Genomic DNA, 27,330 nt, shown 5'->3' with positions numbered 1-27,330 from the left:
CACATGTGTGTGCATGCTCATGTGAGTACATGTGCGTGTGTGTGTGTGTGTGTGTGTGTGTGTGTGTATGCGCATGCCCACACATACTCATGCGTACATGTGCGGGCCAGAGGGCAACTTAGGGTGTCACCCTCAGGCACGCCACCCATCTCCTCTGAGGCAGAGTCTCTCAGCCCAGAGCTCATAAACCAAAGCACATTAGTTGGCCAGTGAGCTCCATAGATCCTCCTGTCTCCCCCTGCCCAGTGATGTGCACGAACAGGAAATACTAAAGTAGAAGAGCAATGTGGGGAACTTGCCAGGATAGAAGTTAGGCTTTCCTAAAGTTCTAGAAACTATGGTGTGGTACTGTGGGGCCAGACAAGACATTCAGTGATACAGCACTGAGTCCAGCAATACATCCACACACTGTAAGCCACAGGGGTGGACAGTGAAGATCTGCAGACACATGAGAGACTTCCTATTAAGCACTGCTGGCACAATAGGTGTTTTTCTTGTTTTGCTTTGTGAGGTAGGGTTTCACTCTAGTCCAGGCTGACCTAGAATTCACTATGTTGTCTCAGGGTGGCCTCGAACTCATGGTGATCCTCCTACCTCTGCCTCCTGAGTGCTGGGATTAAAGGTGTGCACCACCACGCCCAGCTTGACAATAGGCTTTTCATACAGGAAACAAAAATTAGATCACTGCTTCGCATGATTTCCAAAAATCAACTCAAGATGGACTAGGAAACTAAAGGCGAAGAGGAAGACTGTCAAGCTGCCAGGAGCCATGCAGTAGCTTCAACGTTTCAGAGAGGGAAGGTTTCACAGGACTGACACCACAAATGGAAAGAGTTGATACAAAGTACTTCTGAGGATCAGATATCCCATCCAGAAACCTCAAAAATGAGCTACAGACAAGGAGGAGACTTTGTGACACACAACTGACAGCAAAGTCATGCCCAGAATATTTAAAAAGCTCCAAATCAGTAAGATAGGGGAAGAAGAAGAAAAAAAAAAAAAAAGACAGATCTTGAATAGGTACGTCACAGAAGAGAGAACTTGAACTCCCCAAAAGCACATGAACAGATGCTCAGGCTCGTCAAGTATTCAGGGAAATGCAAATCAAAACCACAATGAGGGGCTGGAGAAATGGCTCAGGAGTTAAAGGTGCTTGCTTACAAATCCTAAAAACCCAGGTTCAATTTCCCAGTGCCCACTTACAGCCAGATGGACAAAGGGGTGCATGTGTCTAGAGTTTATTTGCAGTGGGAAGAGACCCTGGCACATCCATAGTCATCTGTCTGTCTGTCTGTCTCTGTCTGTGCTTGCAAGTAAATAATAAATAATTTTTTAAAATATTTTGTTTATTCGTAAGAAGGGACAGACAGAGGGAGTGAGAGAGAGAGAATGGGCTCCAGGGCCCCCAGCCACAAATGTACAAATGTAACTACGTTCAGGGCTTTGAGATAAGGTGATTATCCTAGATCATTGAGGCAGGACCTCAGTGTCCCTGAGAAGAGGAGAAGAAGGTGTAAGGATGGGAGAAGGCAGGAGGACCATACATCAGAGACTGGAGTCACGTAGCCATAAGTCAAGGACATCCACAGACATCAGAAGTTGGAAGAAGCGAGGAATGAAGTCTCCCTCAAGAACAATCAGCCCTGCCAATGCCTGATGTTAATCTCATTAGGTTTCCTTCAGACTTGGCTTCCAGAACTATAACAATGTTTGCTTTGTTGTAGGCCACTCCACCATGTGGCTCTTAGAGCAGCAACAGAAGACTAACACAATGGCTAAGGATGGCCACGCTCACTCTCGTGTTGGCACCACACTGGTTCTCCTTAGCACATCTTTTCCTGTGTCCCCTCTTCACTCCTAAGTGCTCTTCTGGTAGACAGGCAGGGTAGTGCCTTCATACGGCGTGTACACCACCTCCTCTGCTGAAAGGGCTCCTCCCTATAACTTCCAATATAGCCAGAGAAGCAACTCACATACTTACTTATGAGATAGGGGAACAGAGCAAATGAGTGCACCAGGACCTCCAGCCACTGCAAACAAACTCCAGACACATGTGCCACCATGTGTATCTGGCTTATATGGGTTCTAGGGAGTCGAACCGGGGTCCTTAGGCTTTTCAGGCAAGCACCTTAATCACTAAGCCATCTCTCCAGCCCTATTTAGTTTTTCATGTTTCCAGGACTAGAAATTAAATTTTTGATTTTACAGACGAGAAAACTCAGGCTTAGAGTGATTAAGTTACTTGCCACCATCACAAGTCAAATGTCTACAAAATTGGAGTTTGAAAAATGACCTTCTATAGGCGCGATAGCACACACATTTAGACCTAGCACCAGGGAAGTGGAAGTAGGAAGATCTTCATGAGTTCAAAGCCAGTTTGGGGATACAGAGTGAGTTCCACATCAGCCTAACTAGAATGAGACCCTACCTTGAAAACAAAACAAAACAACAACAACAAAATAAAAAAATAAATAAGCTGGGCATGGTGGCACACACCTTTAATTCTAGCACTCAGGAGGCAGAGGTAGGAGGATCACCATGAGTTTGAGGCCACCCTGAGACTACATAGTGAATTCCAGGTCAGCCTGGACTAGAGTGAAACCCTCCTTCGAAAAAAAAAAAAACAAGAGAGAGAGAGTGAAAAATGATCTTCAAGCCCCAAGGAGAATGGCAAATTGTCATTCATGCAATAAATGGTTTTTAAACACCTTGTATGTACTTAGAACTATGTCAACACAGCAAGTACCAACACCCATACCTATGAGAGCTTTTGAGACTAAGAAGTTTGGATTATATTCTTCATGGGATCAAATGTTAGTAGAGACAATTTTTTTTTCTTGGTGTTTTTTGTTTTTCGAGGTATGGTCTCATTCTAGCCCAGGCTGACCTGGAATTCATTCTGTAGCCCCACGCTGGCCTTGAATTCACAGCAATCCTTCTATTCAGCATCATGAGTGCTGGGATTAAGTGCATGTCCCACCATGACTGCCTATAAACAGTTTTCAAAAGGCAGGAGAGGTGAGTTTGAGATCAACCTGAGACTACATACTGAATTTCAGGTCAGCCTGGGCTAGAGGGAGACCCTACCTTGAAAACAAACAAACAAAAATATATAAATAAAAGGCAGGAGAGGTGACTGATCTTACATTTCTAGTTATTATAATAAATTACCTGAGGTAGACTAGCTTTATAAAAAGAGTTATGTCACTCACAGATTTCGAGGCCAAAAATGAAACATCATGCCACAGGTTTGAGTGTTATCCTTCCCGCTCGCCCATTTGCTGTATCATCTCATGGTAGATGAAAATGGCGTGCGCACATGCAGAAGAGCTCACACTGCCAAACAGGAAGCCACAGGAGCCTAGGGTCCCATGATCCTTCTAAGACATAACCCAACTGACCTAAGAATCTCCCCAGATCTCCACTTCTTAAAGGTCCTACCTTGCAACATCCCCACATTCTGCACAATTCTTCTACCCTATGAACATCTGGAGACACACTAAGCTATCCAAACCACATAATGTGTGTGTGTGTGTGTGTGTGTGTGTGTGTGTGTGTGTGTGTGTGTGTGTATGTAGTATGGGCATGCCAGGGTCTCTTATCACTGCAAACGAATGTTCCTCCACATTTACATGGGTAGCTGCTGAATGGAACCCAGGCTAGCAGGCTTTGCAAAGAAAGCAAGCACCTTTAACTGCTGAGTCATCTCCTCAGCCCATTTTATTTCTATGATACAGGGTCTCAAAGCAGCTTAGACTGACCTGGAACTCACTGTGTAGTCCAGGCTGGCCTCAAATTCACAGCAATGGCTTGTCTCAGCCTCCCAAGTCCTAGGATTACAGGTGGGAATCACCTGCCATACAACACTTTAAATAAATCATTGGAAGAACAGGAAAAGAAGTGGATAGAACAGTTGGAGGATTTTCTTGAGAGCTTTTGTTTTTATGATGCTGCAGTTCAAAATCAGGGTCTTGTGCAAACATTCTCCCATAGAGCTATACACATCCCTTTAGAAAGAATGTGAAATGTTTTGAGCAAACAATAATTTTGGGCTGGAGCAAAATGGTAGCATGGAAGTGGGAATCATGCCATGTTTGGAGTGTTCTGAAGGATGAGCTAAGACGACTTCCAAAGGGCATTGCATAACACATGGGGCCCGGCCAGGAGTGATCCCTGGTCCCACCTCCTCACGAGAGACTCATGTGGGGCTGGAGAGATGGCTTAGTGGTTAAGGCGCTTGCCTGCAAAGCCTAAGGTCCTATGTTTGACTCTCCCGATTCCACATTAACTAGCTGCACAAAGATGAAGCAAATGCAAGGTCACACATGCCCACTTGGTGGCACAAGCATCTGGAGTTTGATATTCAGTGACTGAGACCCTGGCGTGCCAATTCTCTGTGTGTGTGTCTTTCTATCTAAAAGAGAAAAGAGAGACTCACGTGGATTAGTGGTTCTGAGCTTCAGATGAGAACCATCCTTGCATGTTCTTGCAAACCCATTGTGAGACTCCAGTTTCAACAGGCCATGTCTACAGTTCTTTCTCCAGGAGGGTGGGATCCATTCTCCTCTGAGTAGTGTGACCCACTCAGCCTGATACTCTGTATGTCAGGTGTTGCCTTACAATCTAAACCTCCGTGGTGATACAGCAAAATGTTACTACTCACAATGATGCAGCCCATCTGTGAAATGTACTTGGCTAGGCACTAGGTTGGTGGAGTCTAATGATGCCCTTTGAAACTCATCAAGAGTGAGGGTTGGCACCTCTCAGAACCAGTCTTGTGTGAGTGATGACTTGAGATTGAATATCAGTTCTCTAAGCAATGGTGGAAGCCCTGGGCAAGTCCATTTCTTTTCATCTCATAGGAGAAATTGTATGTCTTGTCCCTTGACTCAACACTTCCCAAGCCATATGTGGATCCTATTAAAATGCAGGTAATACAGGTTTGTGCAGGCTGCTGGGGCAGAAAAGTCATCAACAGTTTTACCCAGAGTGGACCCTGTGTGCCCACAGGCAAGATGGGCCCACTGGTGCAATAGTGGCATGACTGTTATGGCGGTGGGCAGGGGGGTTGTGGTTTGAACATAAAAAACCCCCATAGGCTCCTGTGTTTGCAGATGAGATTGAGCATATGGTCATAGAGAGGCTCATGCATTTGAACATTTAGTTCCCAGCTGGTGGCTTTGGAGCGTTTAGGGGGTAGAGCCTTGCTGGAGGAAGTAGGTCCGTCCTTTATGTGTGACTTGAAACACCCAAAGGGGGCTGGGGAGATGGTCAGTGGTTAAAGCTGCTTGCTTCTGAACTGGATTCGATTCCCCAGTACCCACATAAGGCGAGATGTACAAAGTGGCACATGCATCTCGAGTTTACTTGCAGTAGGAAAAGACCCTGGCATGCTCATTCACTCATCTTCTCTCAAATAAATATTTTAAAAAAGAAAAACCCAGGCAATAATAATGTACTTTTGTGTGAAGACTGACAATTGAAAACAAATATAACTGTTTATGTTCCCATCTCCAGTCCCTCAAGGCCTTCTCAAGGTCCAGAAGTATGAAGAAAACATCTTCAGACCCAAATGCAAAGCTTGGTAACCAACTGGGTATGTGTGAGGCCTATCCTTGGCAGTGAAACTTCTAAGATGCCAGGTGTTAAGGCTCCTGCACTACCAAGTTGTCCCCTGTCCCTAGCCTCTTGAGCTCCCCTAGACAGACAGATAGACAGACAGACAGACACACACACACACACACACACCACATACAAACAGTAGCCTCACTAGATAGTAAAAAGAGCCTGTCTCCTTCTTCCTTTCGCCTCCCAGGGCTCTTCTGCCACCAAATAATACACCCACCAGGGAGGATGGCCCTTTTCAGACTGAAGGAGGGTCTGGCTTAGTAATAATAAGCAGTATGCAGGTGAGAGCCTCACTTGCCAGCTAACCTCACATGAAACACAGTGGGGGGGAAGAGGGTCATGAGCGCTACTTCCCAGCATGCAGGCCAGAGGAGCAAACAAAGACACAAGGCAGCTGAGCTGTAGTTACAGCTAAGCTGTTATTTTTCACTTCATTGCAAATATCCCTCCTGCTTATAAATAAATGTGGTGCACTGGGGGCAGGTGGGAAACGAAGTGGCCTTGAAGAGCAGAGATTCTTCAAGCTATTTGGACCTCCTCCTCTCAGATGGTGCTGGTCAATGCCTGGTCTCAGACTGGGACCTGAGACCCCTGGGATGGGTGGCTGAGTTGTCCTTAGTGTAACTTTACTGGCAGGAAAGAAAATGTTCTCTAAGGAGAGACATTGGTGCCCCTTCCTTTAGCTATTAGACTCCTAAAACAATGGACCCCCAAGACATCATAATTTCCCCAGGAGTCTCATGCTGGGGAAAGAAGAAAGGATAAAGACTGGTACCAGCAAGAACTATTCTGGGAAGAGATTTTATAGTTCTTAATTTGGGCTGGAGAGCTGGCTTAGCGGTTAAGGCACATGCCTACAAAGCCAAAGAGCCCAGGTTCAATTTCCCAGGATCCACATAAGCCAGATGCGCTAAGTGGCGCATGCATCTGGAGTTCACTTGCAATGGTTGGAGACCCTGGCACACCCATTCTCATTCTCTCTCTCAAATAAATAAACAAAAATAAAATACTTTAAAATTAAAAAAAAACACCAAACTTGTCAGGCCACCTCACAGGAGAGACTAAACAATGATGGGTCACTGATGGTGACGGGCAGGACCCCACTTTGATCAGGATTGCTTAGCTATGCGCACCTACTGACGTCTTCTTAAACCTGAACCTTAAGATAGACCTGGAGGTCACTGGGCTTCTTTGTTCTTCTTTACAACATGACACATTGGGTAAATCTTTCTTTGCTTTCATTATTAGTTGTCTTTTTAAAATTTATTTTATTTGCGTGTGTGTGCGTGTGTGTTGTGTGTGTGTGTGTGTGGTGTGATGGTAGTGTATGCACATGCATGTGCTCTTGCAATCCCCATGTGCTTGCCTGCAGTGGGAGGGGCACCTGACCATGGCAGCTGGAGCAGAACATTGGGTACCTCACTACATCACTCTTCTGCTTGTTCTTATTTTGAGCCAGAGTCTCTGATAGCAGAGCTTGCTGATTCTCTGGTCTCTGCTCCCCTTTGCAGGTCTGGGGTTACAAGCTCATGTGAGCAGGCCAACTGTTTTTTACATGAATCTGGAGACTCTAATTCTGGTGATTTCAGGCCTCAGGCCCTCATGCTTGCACAGGAAGCTCACTTACACCACTGAGCCATCTCTCCAGCCCCTATTACAGGTCTTTTAAAAAATTTATTTATTGGTCGGGCGTGGTGGCGCATGCCTTTAATCCCAGCACTTGGCAGAGGTAGGAGGATCACTGAGAGTTCAAAGCCACCCTGAGGCTACAGAGTTAATTTCAGGTCATCCTGGACCAGAGTGAGACCCTACCTCGAAAAACAAACAAACAAACAAACAAAATTTTATTTATTGGGCTAGAGAGATGGCTTAGTGGTTAAACACTTGCCTGTGAAGCCTAAGGACCCCAGTTTGAGGCTTGATTCCCCAGGACCCCCATTAGCCAGAAACACAAGGGGGTACACACATCTGGAATTCGTTTGCAGTGGCTGGAGGCCCTGGCGCACCCATCGTCTCTCTCTGTCTATCTGCTTCTTTCTCTCTCGGTCTGTCGCTCTCAAATAAATAAATAAAAATGAACAAAAAATAAAATAAAATAAAAATTGTATTTGTTTATTTGATAGAGAGAATGGATGCACCAGGGCCTCTTGCTGCTGCTAACGAATTCCAGATGCATGCACCACCTTGTGCATCTGGCGTATGTGGGTAATGGGGAATCAAACGTAAGTTCTTAGGTGCCTTAACCGCTAAGCCATTTCTCCATCACTTACAGGTCTTTTTAATTGGCCTACTGACCCAGCCTAACTTGTTAGGGCTGCCAGGACCCAAGCTCTGACCTAACATTTCTGATAACCTTTGGACCCTTAACAGTGGGAAAGGCCAGTGTGGGGACTAGAATCTAAGTATGCTCACTCCCAAGCCAGCGTCTTTCCCGTCACAATTCAGTTGCAACATTTATCCAGTTTCTACAATGTACCATGCAGCAGCGCCAGGAAATAAGCCCTCAACCAACATGGGCATGTTAACTGGGTCATTTTCCTAAATTCCACTTTTTAACAGCAGGCTCCAGAGAAGGGCAAGCTTATGTTTAAGGTTTTATGGTCTCTTTCTGTTGGATTTGCAACAGCAGGGAACATCTTGAGGACGACCCACATTCCTTCCAGTTTCCTCTTCTTACATCCCTGACCCAGAATGAATACACATTCGTCATGGTCCAAACCCTGCTCCCGAGATCCAGCCTTATCTCCCACCATTAAACTAAGACTCATTCCTGATCACCAGCCATGTATTTTGTTAACACTGACAATTTTTTAGGGATCTGCAAAGTGGTGGTGTATTTGTCTGACATATATAAGGTCCTGGGTTCCATCCTCAACATGGCAAAAAGGAAAAGAAAAAGTGCCTAAACACGGCACAGTGTGGAAAGCATTGTTTTCCTGTATAGCCATTAGTTATTCAGAAATTTTCAGTGAATGAAGACTCTCTTTTTCTCCTATAGTGAAGTGAGGTTTTGGTCTGCTAACCCCGCAATGGGTGGGAAGCTCTGGATCCATTCATTCAACATTCTGGACCTTGGCCAAAATTCTGTCACAATGAGTTAACACTTGCTCCTCGGAATGCTTCAAAATGGCACAATTCTCCCAAGTCACAGAGCACCCTCTGTGTCCCCTCCGTCAGAGTATGCATGAGCATGCTCTCCCCAGTGTGAAAGTCATTCATGTTCAAGGCTTGGGTTATTTGTAAAGAAAACTAAACATTTAAAAAGAGGCAACCAGGCAAGTCATAATAGCCTCATACTCATGAAGATATCAAGCAGGTTCTGTCTGGCATAATCCACCTTGCTACTGTATTGACTCTCTCCTTAATTCCTCCCAGGCTATTATAATATTGTAAGGAGTTAGGAGGAAGAAGGCTGGTCAGGAAGAAGTTTCTCAAATTGATGCTTACTCTTTGAGCTTTGGCCAGGGGGCACAACCATGTCTTGAAGCTCAGGGATTTCTAGCCCCAGAAGAGTGGTACTGGCTGGCTTCCTTCCTTATCACAGGACCTCCAACCTCCTTTAATAAAATCAGTCTTTGCTGGGTGGACTCAGGGCCAGGTACTTCAGATCAAAGATCCTTGGAGGGGGCAAGGAACTGCAGAGGGAAACCAGTCACAATCCCTGCCCTTAAAACACAGCCAATGGCAGCAGAGACATCCCCAAGCACCAGTTGGCTGTCCCTGGGATGCCATCAACTTGTCTCAATGCCTCTGATTGGCTGCCTGGTACATACACAAAGACAGGAAGGCACTCCCTTCTCCATGGTCAGAACCCAGTGATAGGTCTTCCTTAAATATTCTTTGATGTGACTTACAAAAACCTTGGAAAGATTGCTTACAGGAAATAGGACTTGTGGTCAAAAATCACAGAATGCACTCATACCAGAGGACTTGGGAGCTTGAAAGACATAAACTCAGATCAACTGTGAGGGGTCCTCAAATTTGAAAAGGCACTGGAACCAATGTCCCACACTTGTGACCTTGCACAAGGCACATTCCCTCTGCAGTTGTACAGATGACCAGTGGTTTTCAGCAGCTAATAAACCCATCCATTTTTCAAATCGTATTTAATCTAGACCATCAAGATATGAAGCAACAGGAAGCTGCTTATGCTGAATCAGAGCTGGGAGGCTCAGGCCCGCACACACGCTTGGGGAGGATGTCCCTATGGGAAGCCAGTTGGAAAATTGCAGGACTGGATGAAGTCTGAGAACCCCTTCCAGAACTGCTGCATCTTCTTGCAGTCTACCCGCAGAACCGAGGGAGGGAGTCACCATTGATTTAGTACTCTCCTTGGGGCCTGGGAATTCATATATAACATGTCATTGAAATCTCTGCAACAGCAACATGAGCTTAATCAGCTTGGGAACTGATATCTGTTGTGATCTGGGTTGGGAACTGGGATCCTCTGGTAAGAGACAGCACTGGGACTTTTCTGGCTCTAAACACACCACGCACACACACTCATAAAATGTTCCTTTAGGTAGTCAGAATATGGGGCTGAATTCATAACCTTGTAACTATAAAAACATATATGTATATATATGTATGTTTATATAAAAACACACATATATATGAAATCTTAAAGGGCTGGGTAAATGGCTCAGCAGATCAGTGTTTGCTGTGCAAGCATGAGGACCTGAGTTCCACCCATTGCACCCATCCAAAAAGCCAGGTGTGGCCATGCATGCTTGCAGCCCTAGGGCAGAAAGGGTAGGGAGACAGTGGAATCTCTGGGGCTTGTTGGTCGGTCAATCAGACTGAAAAAAAACGGCAGCTCCAGGTTCATTAAGAGACTCAGTCTCAAGGAAGAAAGCATAAAAGCAATACAGGGGCTGAAGAGATTGTTTAGTGGTTAAGGCTCTTGCCTGCAAAGCCAAAGGACCTAGGTTCAATTCCCCAGGACCCACATAAGACAGATGCACAAGGTGGTGCATGTGTCTGGAGTTCATTCACAGCAGCTGAAGGTCCTGGCACACCCATTTTCTCTCTCTCTCTCTCTCTCTAGCGGCCTCTTTCTCTCTCTCAAATAAAATAAACAGCAATATAGGAGGACACTGATGATCTCCGCTGGCCTTCGCGAGTGTGCATCACAACACGCACGCACACACAAAGAAATATACCTTCCCAAATTCTCATGAGCTTTCTCCATGTGGTGATGACATGGATGGTTTTCAGTTTGTTTATCAGTATTTTGTAATCATCCTGTAACAAGCAAGTATTATTTGTGTGACCAGGTATTGCTTACTAAAATTGGTATTAATTACTAATGTTGTGTTTATGGCGTGAATTAAGGACAAGTGTATAGGAAGTCTCCTTGACCTTCTACAGTTGGCAATGGGACTCAGAGCCCCAAATCCCACCAACTCTCCCCTAGGCCAGAGGATGCTAGGCAGACCTCAGGGGCAATTTTCAGTCATTCAAGTTCTCTGAAGTCTCAGTTCTGCAGGGTGTGGTTGATGTAGAAAGTGACAGCAAGTTGATGTGCCATCTCCACGTGTATGTACCACCTGTACACCCCTGCTCAGCTGCCTCCTAGAAGGTGGAGGGTGTAATAACATAGAGAGGGTCATGTGACTGTGCCAGCCACCTTCGCTCCCAGCAGCCCTGCAGGGCCTGTATGGGAGAGCCCACCGGCCAGGCCTGTAACCCCCTGTGCCCCATCTGACGGCCTCTAGAAGCCACTGGTAAAGCCTATGATTCAACATCATAGGAAAGAAAATACCACCCTGAAGACAAGACAGGCTTTGGTCAAGCATTAGGCGTGGCAAGGCGTGCCCACAGCTTCCCTGCATTATTCATGCCAGCCTTGCCCGCAAGAAATCTCCTAAATATTTAGCGTGCCTCCTCAAGGTACAGCGCACAGCCTCGGCCATTGGCAACAGCTGTGGAGAGACCTCCATGGAGTCACTTGAGGGCCTAGAGGCAGAGACATTGATTGGCCTGGCTTGGGGGAGAAAGACTGGAATGGTGGTGGCTGGAAGACAATGACAAGGACTTCAGGAGGCCGCCCCGGATTGCTTTGAAAATAAAATCGGTCAAGAAGGGAAGGAGTTGTGCCCAGACGTGGGGAGTGACACTGCGCCAAGGCGCCCCTCTCACTCACACAAAGAGAGACACGTGCTCCCCGCCTCGGCCTCCCCAGACCCATGTCAGCCCGAGCAGGTGGCAATTCATCCTGAGCCAAGTGGAGGAGACACCAGAGGGCCTCGAAAACCAAAAGCCGTCCCCAGCACCCGGCCCCCCAAGGACTTCATCCAGGCCTCACCCCGATGACTCTGCTCTCCTCTCCCGCAGGTCCCCGCCACCGCCCTGGGGGCCGCCTGTCACTTGTAAATTTCCCATGTGTTGCAAGAGACAGATGCTGGTCTCTGAAATCCCCGCGCAGGGGGACGAAGGCATCTACTCCAAGATTCATTACTAGTCTGCATCCCACCTGCTCTTGCCTCGGTCGATTCAGAACCCCAGAAAGGAGTATTCTGTCTCAATCCCATGGGGGCACCCCGTCTCCATCCCTTCAAGACTCTTGGGGCAGATGACCCCCCTCCGGGCAGCTCCTCTCGCGGGCCTGGGGCTGTCATCTTCATCTGACAAAAGCGGGGCTGAGGGGCGCGGCGGTGGGGCACCCCAGCATTCCTCCATCCAAAACCAGAGTCACCGCCCTCCCCCAGCACACACTGGGGGCCCGACCGGGGTGGGGGTGGGGAAGACAAAGCGACAGGGGCCCGAGAGATGCGGCAGCTCTGGGCGGTCGGCCGGGGTGTCCGTCCCCCAGCAGCTACTGTACCTGCTAAATTTAGCAGCCGCCGGGTATTAATAGCCGGAGCGCCCGGGGCCGGCGGGGGCGCGCGGCCCGGGGAGGGGCCCGGGGAGGGACGGCAGGGACGCGGGGAAGGAGGCCACTTACACCACCAGCCTGGAGATGATCCACGACACCATGGCGGGCGCGGCCCCGGCCCCGGCGGGCAGCTCGGCTGCAGGCGGTGCGGCGCTCGCGGCACGTCTGTCCCCGCACGGCCGCCGCCGCCAGACTGAGCGCGCCCGCCCGCCCCGCGCCCGCCCGCGCAGCCGCGCCACGTCCCGGCGGCCGCCCTGCACCCCCCCGCCTCCCGGGATCGGCGGGCCCGCGGCGATTGGGCGGCGAGCGGGCACCGGCGCCACCCGCCCCGCCCCGCCCCGCCCGGGTTCGGGGCGGACAGGTCCTCCTCCGCGCGCCGGGGGGCACCCTGCGCTGACCCAGCCGACCTCTCTCTGTGTACCCGTGGGGAAACTGAGGCCCGCGCGTGGAGCTTGGGGACCCAGCCGTACCTGTCTAGATAGATAACGGGTTGGCCTCAACAGGACCTAACCTGCGTTCCCACCTGACTTCTTCAATCCGTGCCCCCCCCCGCAAGCCCCAACACACCCATACACACTCCTCGCCCGCCCCATATGGCTTTACAGCGTAAGAAAGGAGCCGGAGCACGTGTCTCCCGGGTGACAATCCTGCGGCGTCCCTACCTGCTAGCTCACCACCGCCGCGGTTGACCACATGCTCGTCCAGCGCTCCTCACCTCAGGCGCCTTGAACTTGTCTTTGGACTGTTTCTTCTTCCTTGTCGCTACTCTAGTGTTTTGGGGTTTCATTGAATTTCGAGCCTCGGTGAAGGGCTGGAAGTCGCTGCTGCATAGCACGGCCGTGCAGCATATGCAGAACCATATGGCGTCGATCACGAAAGGGAAATTGTGCATCCAATATAGCATGTTTAAGTTCCTGCACTAAATAGTATTCGTCTTGATTAGTGCATTTAAATTTTGCACCTCAGTTGGGTGTCTCGCTTTCCTTACGCTAATATTGGAGCTTCCTAACACAGTTCTGTTACCCTGGAAAGCCTTTGTCCTCAGCCCCTGCCTCTGCTATTGCTTTCCCTCCTTCCTGTAGCCTATGGCTCCCGCGGCTCAGCACCCTGCTGTCCTTTGCTGATGCTCATGCAGATGTGAGGAGCATGGTCGAGATCCAGCTTGGAGCCTTGGCTGAAGAAACTCTGCCCAAGAAGGCTACCTAGAGAAGCAAGGTGACTTCAGTCCTTGACAGAACTACAGAACTCTAGTGCCCTCAAACCTGGTACGATGTGCCCCCCAAAAATGCATTTAAAAACCCTATATTACAAGTATTGTATGGGTTCTTTGAGATACCCCTTATCACCTTTTCTGTAGCCCCTTCCTTTAATGTCAGCAAAGCCTGTTTTCTGCCTGTATCTGTCACATATGTCCATGAACTTTACACATTCTAGTGTGTGTTTGTGTGTGTGTGTGCGCACGCGCAAACGTGTGTTTTGGTTTTTCAAGGTAGGATCTAGCTCTAGCCCAGGATGACCTGGAACTCACTATGCCGTCTCAGGCCGGCCTTGACTTCACAGCGATCCTCTTATCTCTGCCTCCCAAGTGTTGGGATTAAAGGCCTGCATCACCACACCTGTTTTTTTGTTTTTAAGACAGGGCACAATACTAGCTCAGGCTGGCCTGAAACTCCCCATATAGCCCATGCTGGACTCAAGCAAAAGGTGATGCTCCTGCTTCAGCCTCATCATGAATGCTGGGATTATAAACCTGAGCCACCATGCCTAGCTTTGTGTGTCTTTTTTTTTTTTTTTCTTCGAGGTAAGGTCTCATGCTAGCCCAGGCTGACCTGAAATTCACTATGGAGTCTCAGGGTGGCCTCGAACTCATGGCAATCCTCCTACCTCTGCCTCCCAAGTGCTGGGATTAAAGGCGTGTGCCACCGCACCTGATTTTTTAAAAATTTTTTAAAAACGTATTTATTTATTTATTTGAGAGCAGCAGAGAGAGAGAGAGAATGGGCATGCCACAACCTCCAGCCACTGCAAACGAACTCCAGACGAGTCGCCCCCTTGTGCATCTGGCTAACGTGGGTCCTGGGGAATGGAGCCTTGAACCAGGATCTTTCGGCTTCACAGGCAAGCACTTAACCGCTAAGCCATCTCTCCAGCCCTGAGTGTCAGTTTTTGAGACTGATTTCAGTATCCCAGGCTCCTGCTTCTATCTTCCAAGTTCTGGGATACAGATCTGGCACATACTACCGAAATAGGGCTCAGATGGCAGACCAAAGTACAATTAACACCAATACCAGTTTAGTAAACCACTGAGTTTATTGGAGGTCTCTCACACAGCATGGAGAGGGGTTGTTTATAGGAATGTGGGGTCCCCAGAGCAGCCACTTCAATGAAGATTTCTGTGTCAATTACTCCTTGGATGCTCTTCCCTCAGCCTCAGGATGAGGGCTTTCCTATAGAGCATCCCAACCGCAATGACAGCTTCCCCATGGCCACTTCCTGAAGCTCCTTGGCTCTGCCCACGAGTATGATGCCCCAAAGCAGCACTTCAGTAGGGCTCACTATATTGGAATCACCCCTCTAGATGCTCCTCCCTCAGCCTCAGCCTCAGCCTCAGGGTGAAGGCTTACTTACAGAGCATAGACTCCAAAGAAGGCACTTAGATGGAGCTCACTGTTCCTTGATCTTTTACTGTCTCTATACCTGTCTCCCGCCACCCTAAGGTCATGAGATCTTGTGTGTTATTGTATACACATGGTGTATGAGGCACCTGAATCTTGGGTGAGGGGTGCTGATGATACCTCCCCCATACCTTCGCTCATGAGTTGACTCAGCTGCTTTTGATAAAGCTGGTGATAGTGGTTTACACTTCAGTGTGGAGGAAATTTGCCATACAACAGCAGTAAAATGTGCAGGAAAGAAAATTGAATACAGTGGAGAGGGGATTCAGAGGGGAACAGGGAGGATGGTGGGCAGGAATTATGATCATGGCATATTGTTCATATTTATGGAAGCTTTCAATAAAAAGTTTTTTTAAATAAAAATGTTTTAACTTAAATATTTTATTTATTATTTGAGAAAGAGAGAAAGAGATGGTGGGGGGTAGAAAATGGGCACATCAGGGCCTCTAGTCACTGCAAACTCCAAATGCATGCACCACCTTGTGCATCTAGCTTAATGTGTGTACTGAGGAATAGAAACTGGGTCCTTGGCTTTGCTGGCAAGTGTCTTAACTGCTAAGCTACCTCTCCAGTCCCTCCCAAAAAAGGTTTTAAAAAGCAAAAGCAAAAACACCAAGCCAGACAAGTGGTTCATGATAAACCAGACAAGTGGCTCAGGAAGCTGAGGCAGGATTGCTATGAGATGGAGGCCAGTCTGGGCTATGAGTGTCAGAGGCTGTCTCCAAAAAAAATCAAGATATTGGGGAGATGGCTTAGTCAGTAAAGTGCCACAGCACCTATGTGAAAGCCAGGAATGATGGCATGCACCTGTAATCCCAGGAAGGGAGGGTTGGTGGTATGCTCCTGTAATCCCAGCACTGGGAAGGTAAGAGATGGAGAATACTTGGTGTTTTTTGGCTAGCTAGTATAACCAAATAGGTGAGTTCCAGGCTCTGTGAGAGAATCTGTCTCAAAAATTCAGGTGGGGCCTGGAGAGATGATTCAGTGGATAAAGACCCTTGCCTGTAGGGCCTGACAACCCTGATTCAATTCCCCAGTGCCCACATAAGCCAGATGCACAAAGTGGCAATGCATCTGGAGTTTGTTTGCAGTGGCAAGAGGGCCTGGTACACTCATACTCTCTTTCTCTCTCCCTTGCTGTCTCTCTATCTCTCTTTCACTCTTCTCTGCTTGCCAATAAATAAGTAAATAAAAAAATTTTAAGTAAGGTGGAAAGTGGTTGAAGACATTGACCTGATGGAAACACATGTAAGTGCACCTGCTGCATACATGTGCACTCATACACATATGAACATGCATACATGCATGCACAAGCAAACACAAATACAAAAAGGAGTAAATAAATAATAAATCACCAAAGGCAAGCACAGTATGGTGGTCCACACTTGTTTGAAAAGAGGAAGAGAAAAGAATAAATAAACTTTAAAAACAAAACCACACCAAAGTCAGAGTAACACCAGCAAGAAGGGCCTCCTGAGACCCCCTCCCACAGTGCTCCCCCATGCTCACTGAGAGTGTCTGCCATCTGGAGGGATGGAGGGCGGGCAAGACTGTGCTCCATCTGGATCTGGAAGCACAAGCCTCTAATCCCAGCAATTCAGGAGCCTGAGGCAAAAGGCTAGAAAGTCCAAGGACAGTTTGAACAATTTAGTGAGACCCTTTTTCAAAATAAAAAAAAAAAAAGCAGGGTGTGGTGGCACACACCTTTAATCCCAGCACTCGGGAGGCAGAGGTAGGAGGATCACCGTGAGTTTGAGGCTACCCTGAGACTACATAGTGAATTCCAGGTCAGCCTGAGCTACAGTGAGACCCTATCTTAGAAAACCAGAGAAAGAAAGAAAGAGAGAAAGAAAGAAAGAAAGAAAGAAAGATCCAAGGGTAGTTCAGTGGTAGGTGCTTGCCTATTATATGCAAGTTCAATCTCCTCTTAAGCTATGGTTCAAGTGGTCCTCTCAGTGGAAAATAGAGGCACATTGTTCCCATGCTGTTGCCCTCCTGTGCATGCCCAAGGGGTAAACTTGACTGATGAATTCAACTCCCAGGTGCTGGACTGGACATTTCAATTACTGGAATGAAACAGCGAATTTAGTTAAATTATTGAGAGATATGAAGGAATGGACCAGAAAACTAGTGGCGTCAACTCTAGGTTTCCTTCGAGAGATAGACAGAGCAGGGCTGATAAAGAAAAGCTGCTTCTTGTTGCATTCTGTTTCTTTCAGTGTAACAGTCACACGCACGCACTGAATCTCTGCTTTCTAGCCCCTCGGGTTTGGGCTTGTCCTTGCCCTTGCCCTTGGCCTGGAAAACGCACCAGCCAGGGAAGTCGGTGCTCTGAACAATGGAGCTCTCACAGCTTTATCAGTTGGCTCACTGAATTCACATGAACTGCTGGTAGAAGGGATCATTTTTGTTTTTGCTCACACCCTTCCTCTTTCTTTTGACAGAACTATCCATTTTTATTTAGGAATGATGGTCTCATGTTCCAACCTTAGAAATCGTGATTTGTCTTGAGAGGGAGCCAGGTAGTTTTGTTAGGTAGCTCAGGGTGATGGTCCTGGATGGAAAAGCAGAACTGTGGTGTATGCATGTCTGTGTGCAGTTGCACTATGTCTTGAACATGTGTGTGAAGACAGAGAATGTCCGGGGCCCTTCTCTAGAGCTCATCCACATACTTCTTTGAGACAGGGTCTCTCCCTCAACCCACACTTGCCATTTTCAGTCAGTGAGTTTCTCTGGTCTCTGCCCCCTTCCCAGCCACAGACTGGGGTTATAGGTTATGGATGTGCATGGCCATACAGACCTTTTAAAATATTTTTATTTATTTGAGAAAGAGAGAGACAGAGACACACAGAGAGACCGAGAGGCAGACAGAGAGAGAATGGGTGCACCAGGGCCTCCAACCACTGCAAATGAACTCCAGATGCAAGGCCAACTTATGCATCTGGCTAATGTGGGTCCTGGAGAATTGAACCTAGGACCTTTGGCTTTGCAGACTAGTGCTGTAACTGCTAAGCCACCTCTCCAGCCCTCAGATTTTTTATTTAGTGGGTTCTGAGGAGTTGAACTTAGGTCCTCACAGGCCCACTCTTAAATGGTAAGCACTCTTAACCACTGAGCCATTCCTCCAGTCCTACATTTTTTTTGAGATGGGATCTTGATATGCATCCCTGACTGGTTTCAAACACAGCAATCCTCCTGCCTCAGCCTTCTGAGTGCCAGTGTTAAAGTGGTAGGTAACTCGCTACACCCAGCTGGTCATTTTCTATTGCTTTCTCATCTACTTGTGAGCCATGTCTTTGTATACTGGTAATTTTTGTTTGTCTTCTCTATTTTCTGTTGCTGTAACAAAGTACCATAAACCAGGCACCCTGAAGAAAAGAAATGAAGGGTCACATCTGCGGAAGGCCTTCATTCTGCCTCATAATATAGTGATGACATCGCATGGCAGAAGAGTAAGGGGACAGAAGCAACAGAGAGCCCAGGAGGCTGACCTGGCCTTTGCGCCAACCCACTCTCACAATGTAGGCCCTAACCCTACACACTCCTAAACGCCTCACATCCCAATATAATTACATGGCAATTCACTTTCAGTATGAGTATTCAAGGGAAACTTCCATAACAGGCTTGTGGACATTATCTTACTGGGTGATCAATTTAGTGGTGCTTTTAAGGTATTCAATGTCTCCCCTCCTTCCTTGAGCATAGCTAAGTGACTTGGAATGTTTGATCTTTTGGAGGCTTGATTTTCAATTTTGTTAAAGCAGACTGAGGCCAGTGTTAAGTTAAGAATGAACTTAGCCCTTTTGTTGAGATGTTGTCCTACTGGGGACTTCATGCAATGCTTTGTGAGTCAGAGGTCTCTGTTTCTTCTGCTGTGAGCACAAAGTGCCCCCAGCCCCCCACCACCGCCAGGTTGTTTGGCATTCCCCTTCCTGGCAGGTCATGCCTGGCCTCAGAGGACTGATCCCATGCACACAGAGGACAGGGTCAGCTAGATTTGAGGTGACCCTCCTGGAAGCTCTCTCCACACAGCTTCTGCCTTCCTCTCATAGTCTGTCCCACAAAATCTAGCACTTCCACTTCCCTAGTCTGTCTCCTTTCTCTGGGCTATTGCTGGCCTGTGCCGAGCTTCCCCATACATGCCTGGGAACTGTCTTGAGATTATGTTAGGACAATTACAGCTCACCTCATTAGTTTTCCCCTCCTCTCACATGGGCTCACCTGCTCCTGCCTTCCCACGTGGCAGAAGCTCTCTGTACTTTTTTCTCCTTCCTTCTTTTAACCTAATAGTCTCTCTAGACCTGCCCTCTGGTCCATGGATTTTAATTCTTATCCCTCTCTCTCTCTCTCTCTCTCTCTCTCTATATATATATATATATATATATATATATATTTTTTTTTTTTTTTTGTTTTGTTTTGTTTTGTTTTGTTTTTCGAGGTAGGGTCTCACTCTGGCTCAGGCTGACCTGAAATTCACTATGGAGTCTCAGGGTGGCCTCGAACTCACGGCGATCCTCCTACCTCTGCCTCCCGAGTGCTGGGATTAAAGGCGTGCTCCACCACGCCCGGTTCTTTTTATATTTTTGAGACACACACACACACACAGAGAGAAAGAGAGAGAGAGAGAGAGAGAGAGAGAGAGAGAGAGAGAGAGGGAGAGAGAGAGGGAGAGAGGAAGGAGAGAATGGGCATGCCAGGGCCTTTCAGCCACTGTGAACACACTCCAGATGTGTGTGCCCCCTTGTGTACATGTGTGACATTGCACGTTTGCATCACCGCATCTGGCTACATGGGACCTGGAGATTCAAACATGCATTCTTAGGCTTCACAGGCAAGCACCTTAATTGCTAAGCCATCTCTCCAGCCTGGATTTTAATTCTTTAAATATATAAGACAAGAATCTTGTGCGCCCTAGATTTATTGGTGCATTGGCATATTGATGTATTGGCAAGAACCCCAAAATTCCAGTTTTAGTCTCATTTGTCTTCACTACCGTGATTGGTTTGTGAGTGGCCCATCAAGTATAAACTAAGCCAAAGTTTCCCTCTACTGTGTTTTATGTTACAAACAAGAAGAGACTTCCATTGTCAGCTGGAAATGTCTGTTCTGGGATGGCGGAGTAGCCGCACCTATGTTAAAGATTCTAGAAGGCAGACTTTAGAACTTCATGATTGTGGAGATTTGGAATGTTACAGATCCAAATGTTTTTGGGCTCTTTAGTGTCCTTCATAGCCATTCATTGCCCATTTGTGTGTCTGACCTAACATCCTTGGGACTATCAGGGAAAGCCTTTAGGAATATGTTAACAACACCAGCTTCCAGCAACCCAAGAGTTGCGAATGTCATGGGAGCATCGAAGCCTGGAGCAGAGATGTCCATGCTTTGCTGCAACCTGCCCACCTGATGTCCCACCAGTGCACTTGAAAAATGACTTCACGTCTGTTCTGTAAGGATAAAACTTCACTGAACATGTCACCTGGGGCAGCCTTGCTTGCTGGCCATTGCCACACTTTATTTTACTTTTTCTAGATAGGGTCTCACTCTAGCCCAGGCTAACCTGGAATTCACTAGGTAGTCTCAGGCTGTTCATAGAATCAAATGATAATCAGAACACAATATACCAAAACCTTTGGGACACAATGAAAACAGTCCTAAGAGGGAAATTTACAGCTTTAAGTGCCTATATTAGGAAATTAGAGGGCTGGAGGGATGGCTTAGCAGTTAAGGTGTTTGCCTGCAAAGCCAAAAGACCCAGGTTCAATTCCCCAGGACCCATGTTATCCAGATGCACAAGGGGGTGAACATGTCTAGAATTCATTTGCAGTGGCTCAAGGCCCTGGCATGCCCATTCTCCCTCCCTTTCTCTCTTTCCCTCTCTCCCCCTCTCCCTCTTTCTCTATCAAATAAATAAATAAATAAGATATTTTAAAAAAGAAATTAAAAAGGTCACAACTAAGCAATTTAATGCTTTACCTTAAGGCCTTGGAAAAAGAACAGGACAAAATCAAAACAGAAAAACAATAGACAGGAAGAAATAATAAAGATTAGGGCAGAAATGAATGAAATAGAAACAAAAAAATCCAAAGAATCAATGAAACAAAGAATTGGTTCTTTGAAAGGACAAACAAGATTGATAAAAACAGCCCAGGCCCAGATGGATTCTTGGTGAATTTTACCAGACCTTCATGGAAGAACTAACACCAATGCTGCTCAAACTTTTTCCCAAAATTGAAAAGGAAGGAATCCTACCAAACTCCTTCTACAAAGCCAGCATCACTCTGATGCCAAAACCAGACAAAGATAGAACAAAGAAAGAAAATTATAGATCAATCTCCCTCATGAATATAGATGCAAAAATTCTCAACAAAATATTGGCAAAGAGAATACAAGAATATATCAGAAAGATCATTCACCCTGACCAAGTAGGCTTTATCCCAGAGATGCAGGGATGGTTCAACATACGCAAATCTATAAATGTAATACATTACATAAACGGGTTGAAGGACAAGAATCACATGATCATCTCATTAGATGCAGAGAAAGCAGTCGACAAAATCCAACATCTCTTCATGATAAAAGTCCTACAGAGACTGGGAATAGAAGGAACATATCTCAATATAATAAAGGCTATTTATGACAAACCTACAGCCAACATAATACTAAATGGAGAAAAACTTGAGGTTTTTCCACTAAAATCAGGAACAAGACAAGGGTGTCCACTGTTCCTACTTTTATTCAATTTAGTACTGGAAGTCTTAGCCATAGCAATAAGACAAGATGCACATACAAAAGGGATACAAATTGGAAAGGAAGAGATCAAATTATCATTATTTGCAGATGACATGATTCTATATATAAAGGATCCTAAATACTCTACCAGCAAACTGTTAGAGCTGATAAACACATAGCCGTGTAGCAGGATGCAAAATAAATACACAGAAATCAGTAGCCTTCCTATATGCTAACAACAAACACACAGAAGATGAAATCAGAGAATCACTCCCATTCACAATTGCATCAAAAAAATAAAGTATCTTGGAATAAACCCAACCAAGGAAGTGAAGGATCTCTACAAGGAAAACTTTAAAACACTCAAGACAGAAAGAAATGGAAAGACATCCCTTGTTCCTGGATTGCAAGAATCAATATTGTGAAAATGTCAATCTTACCAGAAGCAATCTACACATTTAATGCAATCCCCATCAAAATTCCAATGGCATTCTTCACAGGAATAGAAATAACAATCCAAAAATTCATTTGGAAGCACAAGAACCTCGAATATCTAAAACAATTTTGAGCAATAAAAATAAGGTTGGTGGTACCACCATGCCTGATTTTAACCTATATTACAGAGTCATAGTAACAAAAACAGCATGGTACTGGCACAAAAACAGACATGTAGATCAATGGAACAGAATAGAGGACCCAGATGTAGGTCTGGGCAGCTATAGCCACCTGATCTTCAAATATGCCAAAGATACTCATTGGAGAAAAGACAACTTCTTCAGCAAATGGTGCTGGGAAAACTGGATATGCATCTGTAGAAGAATGAAAACAGATCCTTATTTCTATCCATGCACAAGAATTAAGTCCAAATGGATCAAAGACCTTAGTATTAGACCTGAAACTCTGAAACTACTAGAGGAAAAAGTAGGGGAAACCCTTTAACATATTGGTTTTGGTAAAGACTTTCTGAATATGACCCCAATTACTCAAGAAATAAAACCACAGATTAACCTCTGGAACCTCATAAAATTACAAAGGTTTTGTACTGAAAAGGACACTGTGAATAGAGCAAAGAGATAACCTACAGAATGGGAGAAAATCTTTGCCAGCTATACATCTGATAGAAGATTAATATCTAGGTTATACAAAGAACTCAAAAAAACTAAATAATAAGAAATCAAACAACCCAATTAAAAATGGACTATGGAACGAAATAGAGAGTTCTCAAAAGAAGAAATACAGATGGCATATAAACATCTAAAAAAATATTCTACATCTCTAGCCATCAGGGAAATGCAGATTAAAACTACATTGAGATTCTGTCTCATTCCTGTCAGAAAGGCTACCACCATGAAAACAAATGACCATAAATGCTGGTGAGGTTGAGGAAAAAGACGAACCCTTCAACAATGTTGAGTGGGAATGCAATCTGGTCCAGCCATTGTGGAAGTTAGTGTGGAGGTTCCTGAGCCAACTGAAAACAGATCTACCATATGAGCCAGCTACACCACTCCTAGCCACATATCCTAAGAACTCTTCTCACTACCTTAGAGATACTTGCTCAACTACATTTATTGTCACTTTATTCACAATAGTTAGGAAATGGAACCAGCCTAGATGTCCCTCAACTGATGAGTGGATAATGAAGATGTTGCACATTTATACAATGGAGTTATACTCAACGGTAAAGAAAAATGAAATTTGCGGGAAAATGGATGGATCTAGAAAGGATTATACTTAGTGAAGTAACCCAGGCCCAGAAAGCCAAACATCATATGTTCCTTCTCGTATGTGGATCCTAGCTACAGATGATTGGACTTCTGTGTGAGTAGGAAGAAAACTCAGTACCAGAGGCCAGTAGGTTAGAAAGGGGATATAAAGGGAATAGAAAGGGAAGGGGGGGACTTAATAGGATGGTATTGTATATATGGAAGTGAAGAACAGATTAATGGGGGTGAAAAGGCCTAAGTGAGGTCAGGGGAAGAGATTGAATAAAGGAAAGGTGGAGGGAGGGCTAATCAAAATCTAAGAGGATATAAATAAGACATATGGAAACCTACATTTTTGGACAATGGAACACTCAGAAGCCATAGATTGTTACTAGAAAAATTTTCAGTGCCAAGGATGGGATACCTTCCAGTGAGTTGTTGGCCAGGGAGGTGACTGATGCCCCCAAAACATTATAGGCCATTGCCAAGGCTCTTGGTTTCCCACCATGAATAGATGGTGAGACCTTATTGCTGAACACTCCACATACTTGGGCTGTAAGCTCACTGAGAAAACCTGTTGGAGCCAAGCTGAAAACTTCCTCCATGAAGACCAGCTGACAGAAAGCCGGAAAAAGCTATGCTACATGCAGTTCAATGGGAGAGAGAGAAATCACCAGTGGAGATACTCAACAGTAGACACTGCAAGCCTTAAATTTCGCCAGCCAGGCTGAATGAGCCAACAAGTGCAATAGTGACAAGTCTGTCATGGGGGAAATCAACTGCTCTCATATTGGACTGGAGGCCCACTCCATGGGAGAGAATACATCCCTTGTACTGAAATCCTACAACAGGGGTAGTCATGATCCCTAGGGGTGTAACATCTGCTGCTGACTGGCTAAATGTACATTCTGAGCTCAACTGCCCAGTAAGCACTTCTCTTAATGTTCATACCCATATATTAATGCTACTCTCACTTTTGGTTAGAGAAGATTCTCTTTTCAGACGATAGTGACCTTGGGGTGACTCAGAAGGCACCATGATGCTGAGAAGAAGTGACAGAGAAGTGCTCAGCACTGTAATATCTCTATCACACCTTCCAAGGCTCAGGGTCCATTGCAGAAGAGGTGGTGGAAAGAATGTAAGAGCCAAAGGAAAGGTAGGACTCCTTACAACGTGCTCCTCCAAACACAAAATGGCCTGGACATCCATGACCTCACAGTGCCTGACACTACCTACACAAGACCATCATAATAGGAAGAAAAGATCATGACATCAAAATAAAAGAGAGACTGATTGAGAGGGGGAGGGGATATGATGGACAGTGGAGTTTCAAAGGGGAAAGTGGGGGAGAGGGAGGGAATTACCATGGGCTATTGTCTATAATTATGGAAGTTGGCAATGAAAAAAACAATCAATTTTTTAAAAAAGTAGGTAAGCTTCCCTAGGGATTTCCCCCTGTGTGGCAGAAGATGAGACCCCACAGCTCCACAGGACAAAGGAGGGGGCTCCTGCTGTACAGAATGCCATTCACCCCTCCTACCCTCTTTCTTCCTCATCCCCCACACTGTTCACTTTACTGAAAATAGGAAATCAAGGACCACTGTTAAGGATTCCCATCAGAACTTTGAAATAGTTCTCTGGAGCGGTATAGATTCCACTAGACAGCACACGAATGCCCCTCCCCCATGACCGCGAAAGCTCGGGCTGCTCCAGGAAGCAATGAGGGGGTCGCTGGCTCTGAGGGCTGGAAATGGAATGTTATAGTTGCGCTCAATGACATTAGTAGTTAGATTTCCTTAAAAATAAACACATGTTGGGGGCTGGAGAAATGGCTTAGAGGTTAAGGTGCTTGCCTGCAAAGCCCAAAGACTGAGGTTCAATTCTCCAGAGCCAGCCTAAGCCAGACGCACAAGATGGTGCATGTGTCCGGACTTTGTTTACAGTGGCTTGAGGCCCTGGCATGCCCCAAATTCTCTGCCTCTCCCTCCCTCTCTCTCTCTCTCTCTCTCTCTCTCTCTGTCTCTCTCTCTCCCTCTCTCTTACACTCAAATAAATAAATTAAATTAAATATATTTAAACATAAATAAAAACATGTTCAAGTGGAAAAGATTAAGGCCAGTTCAGCTTCCTGGGCTCTCTTGCTTCTGCCATGCAATGCCATCACCATATTATTATGATGCAGAATGAAGGCTTCTGCAGATGCGACCCTTCATTTCTTTTCTTCAGGTTGCCTGGTTTGTGCTACTTTGTTACAGCAACAGAAAATAGAGAAGACAAACAAGAATTACCAGTATACAAAGACATGGCTCACAAGTAGGTGAGAAAGCAATAGACATTGACCAGCTGGGTATAGTGGGTTATCCATTCCTTTAACACTGGCACGCAAAAGGTTGAGGCAGGAGGATTGCTGTGTTTGAAACCAATCAGGAATTCATAGCAAGATCTCATCTCAAAAAAAAAAAAAATTAAGTAGGGCTGGAGAGATGGCTTAGTGTTTAAGAGTGGTTACTACTTAAGCATGAGCCTGTGAGGGCCTAAGACCACCCAAGTTCAACTCCCCAGAACCCACTAAATAAAAAGCTGAGTGCAGGCTGGAGAGATGGCTTAGTGGTTAAGTGCTTGCCTGTGAAGCCTAAGGACCCTGGTTTGAGGCTTGATTCCCCAGGATCCATGTTAACCAGATGCACAAGGGGGTGCAAATTTCTGAAGTTCATTTGCAGTGGCTGGAGGCCCGGGCGTGCCCATTCTCTCTCTCTCTCTCTCTCTCTCTCTCTCTCTCTCTCTCTCTCTCTCTCTCTCTCTCTCTGTCTCTCTCTCTGCCTTTCTCTGTGTGTCTGTCACTCTCAAATAAATAAATAAATAATGAACAAAGATTTTTTTAAAAAGCTCACCATGGCAATGCTTATCAATAACCTATAACCCCAGTCTGTGGCTGGAGAGGGGGCAGAGACCAGAGAAACTCACTGACTAAAAATGGCAACTGTGAGTTAAGGGAGAGATCCTGTCAAATAAGTATGTGAATGAGCTATAGAGAAGGACCTCTGAAATTCTCTCATCTTCAGACACATGTGCACTGCACAGTGTAACTTCACACACACACACACACACACACACACACACACACGCATGACATATACACACTGTACACCACACCATGGTATTCTACACATACACACACAAAAATTGACCAATTAATGACCAGAACAATGGAATGAGCAGATAGGGATCTTAGGTTATGATATTTGAATACACATTTCATCAAGAAAAATGCAAGTGGTAAAACAGTGCATGAAAATACGAGACATCATTGTTAAAGAAACCCAGGATGTAACCACAGCGTCGTACTACACATCTATCAGAATAGCTAAAACGAAGAGTGACCACAGCACGCTTTCGCAAGCATGTGGAACTTACAGCAATCCTCCTGCTGGGTTGCAGTCTTTCCACTACACTTGGCTTAATTAAGAGCTCTTAAAGCCGGGCATGGTGGCACATGCCTTTAACCTCCACGCTTGGGAGGCAGAGCTACTTTGATCTCTGTGAGTTTGAGGCCATCCTGAGACTACATAGTGAATTCCAGGTCAGCCTGGACTAGAATGAGACCCTACCTCAAAAAAACAAATTAAAAAAACAAAAAGAGCTCCTAAGGCATCTTTTCTTTTTTGGTGCTTTGTTGTGGTCTTTGTGTTTCTCCCCACCTCTCATTCATCTTTGC

At 45.9% G+C, this 27,330-nt stretch overlaps 1 protein-coding gene across 1 annotated transcript in view; it reads right to left on the bottom strand.

The window, feature by feature from the left end:
• Reep1 (receptor accessory protein 1) overlaps nucleotides 1-12,682 on the bottom strand; it is a 127,945-nt gene extending 115,263 nt beyond the window's left edge. The window contains 1 exon segment of the mRNA XM_045152996.1: nucleotides 12,575-12,682. Coding sequence (XP_045008931.1) covers nucleotides 12,575-12,606 — 32 coding nt within the window. The 5' untranslated portion in view covers nucleotides 12,607-12,682.
• Nucleotides 12,683-27,330: the final 14,648 nt, after the last annotated feature.

The sequence above is a fragment of the Jaculus jaculus genome, chromosome 6 (assembly GCF_020740685.1).
Source record: "Jaculus jaculus isolate mJacJac1 chromosome 6, mJacJac1.mat.Y.cur, whole genome shotgun sequence".
NCBI classification, from domain to species: Eukaryota; Metazoa; Chordata; class Mammalia; order Rodentia; family Dipodidae; genus Jaculus; species Jaculus jaculus.
Note: the sequence above shows the minus strand (reverse complement) of the source record. Positions and strands in the feature narration are given on the sequence as shown.